Source organism: Phragmites australis, chromosome 19 (genome assembly GCF_958298935.1).
Source record: "Phragmites australis chromosome 19, lpPhrAust1.1, whole genome shotgun sequence".
Taxonomy (NCBI): domain Eukaryota; kingdom Viridiplantae; phylum Streptophyta; class Magnoliopsida; order Poales; family Poaceae; genus Phragmites; species Phragmites australis.
In genome coordinates this window covers 19,685,333-19,690,790 of record NC_084939.1, presented here as the reverse complement: position 1 = coordinate 19,690,790, position 5,458 = coordinate 19,685,333, and the positions used below count along the sequence as shown (strand labels likewise).

Genomic DNA, 5,458 nt, shown 5'->3' with positions numbered 1-5,458 from the left:
GAGTGAGTATTCCAGTTTTGTGGACATATAAACAAAAGTATGACAACGAGTAAACATGGCCAAATGGACCGTTCGTGCCGGCCCGGCACGGGCCCGACTCGGCACGGCCCGGCTACGGCACGGCTCAAACGGCCCATCTACAGTAACGGGCCGTGCCGTGCCAGCCCGCGTGCCTTCCCCTCGGCCCACGGCACGGCCCGTCGGTGATCGTGCCGTGCCGGGCCGGTCCGGGCACGATTTCGGCCCGACGGCCCGGTCGGCCCGACGGCCCGGTTGGCCCGACGGGCCGAAATAGATAAAAAAATATATAAAAAAATGAAAAAAAAAATACATAAAAAATATATAGAAATAGATAAAAATATTAAAAATAGATAAAAAAAAATATATATAAAAATAGCTAAAAAAATTAAAAATATAAATAAAAAATAGAAAATAGTACCGGGCCGAACCGTGCCGGGCCGTGCCGGCCCGACTTGACCGGGCCATGCCGTGCCGGCCCGTCGTGCCGCGCGCTCGGCCCAGGCATGGCCCGTGGCGTCGTGCCGTGCCGGCCCGGCCCGTCGGTAATCGGGTCGTGTCGTGCCTAGGCTGTGCTTGGGCCGACCCAGTAGACACGACCCATTTGGACGTCTTTAACATCGAGGGAGGTTTTTTACCAATCTGTAGAGAAGCAGCATCACAAGGCGGACGGAGAAAATTACAAAGGAAGACCGGCGCCCAAATCGCCAACAGGAGCGATCCGCGGATGCTCACCCTTCAAATCGCGTCCCGCGGATGCTCACCCGTCAAAGCACTTGTTTTCTCCTCTGCTCATGAACTAGGCCTTATCTAGGTTGAGATGCGCATATGAGCTAGCTGTTATGCACGAGAAAGCTGAGCTACCATTTGGCTTGTGAGAAATGAGAACTACGAAAAAGATACTAGCACTTCAAATTCAATCCTAACCCTATACTTGTTTCTATCTTTTTATCATAACTCTTCATTTCCCTTTTTCTATCCCACTCATCTTTTCCCATTTGCCAAACAGCACTGAGGATTCAGCAGCCATGGGAAAGCAAGTTCAAGAATCTAAACCGTCCTGCTGCGCTCCTCTCCCTGGCGGCCGACCTCCGACCTCCGCCGCCTCGTCGCTCCCACCCGCTCTCCTCTCATGCCTTTTCCCCTGCCAATTTTGAAGTGATTTTCCCTACCACAAGTTTGTACCCAAGAACCATTGGGAAACCCCTCTTCTCTTCTCCCCTGCTGTTATTGCAACAATCACCGGCGTTCCGGGCCGCCGCTGCCAGCCAAGAACCAGGATTTTCCATCCCAAGAACCTCCGCTTGGACTCTTTTCACTAGTTCCACCGATTCTTCCCTAAATCCGAGGAATTCAAGAACCACGGCCATGTCCGTCGACGCCAGTGACGAGGTTTTGCCTCATTCTGACACAATCCCGGCGGTGGCGGGTGCGCCGGCGGTGGGGATGGTGTTCTCGTCCCCGGAGTCGGCCCGGGAGTTCTACTGCGCGTACGCGGCGCGGGCAGGATTCCGGGTGCGGAGCAGCAAGTCCTTCACCTCCCGCCTCGACGACGCCGTCATCATGCGCCGCTTCGTCTGCACTCGCCAGGGCCTCCCATCCCGCAAGGACACGCTCGACCCCTCCAAGAAGCGCCGCAACCGCTCCTCCGCCCGCGCCGGGTGCCCCGCCATGATCCAGGTCAACCGCCGCCCTGGCCCCGCCGCCGCCACGCACTGGGTCGTCTCCCGCAGCGTCTTTTACCACTCCCACCCACTCGGCGACGACAACTCCGATGCTGGCGGTAAAGAGAGTACAGACACGCCAAACAAGCGTCCCAACAAGTCATCAAAGCCGTCGGCCGGCAAGAGTGGCAATGGCAACGCCGAGCTCTCCCAACGCGCAAACCTTGGACCCGGTGGCAGTGTCGTGCAGAGCCTGCTCGAGCATTTCAAGAAGATGCAGGCCGAGAATCCCGCGTTCTGCTATGCCGTCCAGCTTGATCGGAGCAGCTGTGTTGTCAATTTCATGTGGGTGGATGCGCGTGCAAGGTTGTTGTATAGGTGGTTTGGGGACGCTGTGGTGCTTGACTTCACCTGCAAGAGGAACCGCTGTGGTGTGCCATTTGTGGCGTTAACTGGATTGAACCATCACAGGCAGGTTATTGTGTTTGGGTGTGCTCTCATGACCGATGAGAATGAGGATTCATTCATGTGGTTGTTTGAGACTTGGCTCGCTTTCATGGGTGGGAAGAAGCCGGTGTCGTTCACAATTGGTTATAATATGGCTGTTGAGATGGCTGCCATGAAGGTCTTTCGTGAATTGAGACACCGGTTCTGCTGTTGGGATATCTTCTCCAACTGCAAGGAGCGGTTGGCCAGTGTCTATGCAGCACATCCATCATTCAAACAAGAGCTGAAGGATTGTGTAAATGAATTGGAGAGAATTGATGAGTTTGAGTCAACTTGGAGGCTGTTGCTCAACAAGTATAATCTGGCAGGGAATGAGTGGTTGCAAACAATATATGGCATCCGTCATCAGTGGGTGCCTGTCTACCTTAAGGACAGCTTCTTCGGTGAGCTGCTCGATGCACCAAAGTCGGAGACAATGTTGAAGTTCTTTCGGAGGAATTCCATCACAACGACTAGCCTACTGGATCTAGTAATGCAGTTTGATAAGGCCATACTAGGCCATTATCAGAATGAACTTCAGGAAGACTTTGCAACTTTCCATTGCAAGATGGTGATGAAGACACCATATCCAATGGAGAAACAAGCATCTGAGCTGTACACCAAAGTGATATTTGACTTGTTTCAGGATGAGCTTGTTGGATCGTCAGACTTTTTAGTGCAGACAGTTGAAACTGGGCACATTAGCAAATTTGAGGTAACTAAATCTGGTATTGCCAATAGAAGATACACTGTTGTCTATAATGAGCCAGGGAACAGCATAACTTGCGGTTGTCACAAATTTGAATATTCTGGTATTCTATGCCGACATGCATTAAGGGTTTTAATAGTTATTGCTGTGTTAGTGCTTCCTGACAAATATATATTGAAACGATGGACAAGAAATGCCAAGAGTGACATATTATCTTCTGTCCCTGAAAACACCAAAGGGCCTATGGCGTGGCGGTGTAATGATCTGTGCCGTGATGCTATCAGGTTTGCCGAGGAAGGTTCAACATCTGCAGAGATATACAAAGTTGCCAAAGAGGCTTTGCAGAAGGCTTTTGCAGAATTTTTGCCTCAAAGGAAGTTCCATTCGAAATAAACAGGTACTGGTCTTCTTTTCATGGCAGGATCTGTCTTGCTCTGGTACTCCACCCTCTTTCTTCAATCTGACATACTTTGATGCAATCACATTTCTTGATCTTTGTTTACGTTCCAACAACTGTTATATACAAATCACGAGAAGATTCATTTGATGCAACTGCTGGATCATTTCACTAGTTAGTGGAGTTATACAAGGATCTTGTCCATGAACATGCAACTGGTACCATTCGAAACCCACTGTGAATTGCATTGTTCGTCCTTGTACATCGTCCCTCCATTTGGAAAGCTCTTTGAAGCAAGTCTGTAACTTTTTTCAGAGGAAAGTTTGTAATTGGTATGCATGGATATTTTCTGTGTTTGATGTAAGAAAATTCTTGCACTCACACCTGCTTAATGCTCCCTTTGAATGAACAGGAGGCACGGCGTAACAAAACACTGGTGATGGCGCTTGCTCCAATCATTACACATATTTTTTTTTTTGATTTAGACGTTAGATCATTTCTAATAGATACTTTAAAAATCCATCTCCTATAATACTATTATAGCATCCTATAATACTATTACAACATTCTCTAATACTATTACAGTATTCCTTATTTTTTTCATCTCTCACAGTTATCCTATTTTTTATCCTTTATTACTCTCCTCTTCTTTTCGGCTCCACAGTCATATTCTATGAACAGTATTGATAATTACTACAGTAATCCGTAAATTTGGAGTACGCTCCCTCCCGATCGTATCCCTGTAACAGGTGATACAGTACCTGTTGGAGACGGATATGGGAGGCCAGAATCGGCAAAAGGATAGCACAGTAACAAGCACAGTGATACAGAGAGGGAATACCGATTCTGTTAGTAGTCCTATTATCTTTCATTGCTATCAAGGAGGAACAAAGTAGATCTGTCCTGGGCCCCTCTCGCATAGGTCCTGCGTCTATGGATCTGATTATCAAATGAAACCAGGAGCTGCTCTAGCTTCGTTGGCACACTGCACAATCGTAAAATTGTTTGATCCATGCATATACGTGACTCTGTGTATCTTTGCAATTCTTGCATTTTATGATAGCAGTGTGCACATGATCTATATGTTGTACCAACAAGAGATGTGCATGTAAGGCCATCTCCAGCTGAGTTGGCTCCCAGTGCTACAGGATGGATGCCGCTCGACATTGCCCATAAAATGGCTCCAGTGGAGTCCGTTCCACCTCTACACTGAGGCAGCTATAACACTGCTTGGCCATCCTCTTCCCCAACCGCCTGCCTTTCCCGCAAAAGGGAGGAAACTTCGGGCCCACTGTCACGCTTGGTGAGGAGGTAGAGGTCGCCAACTTGGGGAGGCTGAGTAGGATTCGATGGGCTAACGATGGGAGAGAGGCAAAGCGCGGTGAGGCCAAGCTGAATCTAGTGGCCGGTGTGGGAGGGAGGCGGAGTGCGGCGAGGGCGCAAGCGAGAGGACTGGCGGGGCATAACGGAGGAGGGAGGCGATGACAGGGCAGAGCAGAGTGGAGGAGGGAGGAGGTGGCGAGGTCGAGGGCGCCAAATCTGGTGTCCGTGGCGGTGCTGGACGCCAGATCTGGCCATGGCGGCTTAGGGTGCTGGAGTGGAGGAGGGAGGCGGGGATAAGGTGGCAGGGGGAGGGCGGCGACGGTCTAAAGAGGAGGAGGGAGGCGGTAGGGGGAGGGCAGCGGTGGAGAGGAGCAGCGGGCCAGAGCGAAGGAGGGAGACAGGGACGAGGCGACAGGAAGCGGCGGATCAAAACAAAGGAGGGAGGCAAGGATGAGATGGCGGACTAGAGTGATGGCGTGCGAGGAAGTTGCTAGGTGCGACACGCGAGAAGATCATGGGTCAGTTATAGAAGAGAAGATATAGAGTCTATATAAAATATCAGTTGAAAATAGTCAAAAAAGAAAGAAATATAATAGTGATAATAAATAATATAATTATGTTATAATGTACTAGATTTTATGGTAGTTGTTAGAGATTTGTTTTTGGGCTATTGCCACCGGTCAACAAATCCACCAACTTCTTGACATCACTCAACTGTTGCCACTTGAAGAAGGTTGCGTAGAAGAGATCGCGGCCTAGAAATATTGGATGCGAACTTCACTGCTATTGTTTAGGAGGAGCTGCTGTTGTCCTTCGGCGGGAAGCAGATTAATCATCTATCCTGCCTGAAGTAGAAGCAGC

General features: G+C 49.6%; 1 protein-coding gene across 2 annotated transcripts; it reads left to right on the top strand.

The window, feature by feature from the left end:
• The first annotated feature begins 794 nt into the window (after window positions 1-794).
• LOC133900777 (protein FAR1-RELATED SEQUENCE 5-like) lies at window positions 795-4,285 on the top strand. Of its 2 annotated transcripts, none has more exons than XM_062342012.1 (2): window positions 795-3,274; window positions 4,024-4,285. In XM_062342012.1, exon 1 carries the CDS (start codon window positions 1,387-1,389, stop codon window positions 3,268-3,270), a length of 1,884 nt encoding a protein of 627 aa, XP_062197996.1. In that variant the 5' UTR covers window positions 795-1,386; the 3' UTR covers window positions 3,271-3,274; window positions 4,024-4,285. The 2 variants fall into 2 exon arrangements, with proteins under 2 accessions (XP_062197996.1, XP_062197997.1); XM_062342013.1 differs by lacking the exon at window positions 4,024-4,285 and adding an exon at window positions 3,687-3,785.
• Window positions 4,286-5,458: the final 1,173 nt, after the last annotated feature.

Excerpts from the sequence above, each read along its gene's own strand:
- LOC133900777 (XM_062342012.1), top strand. The coding sequence starts at position 1,387 with ATGTCCGTCGACGCCAGTGACGAGGTTTTGCCTCATTCTGACACAATC.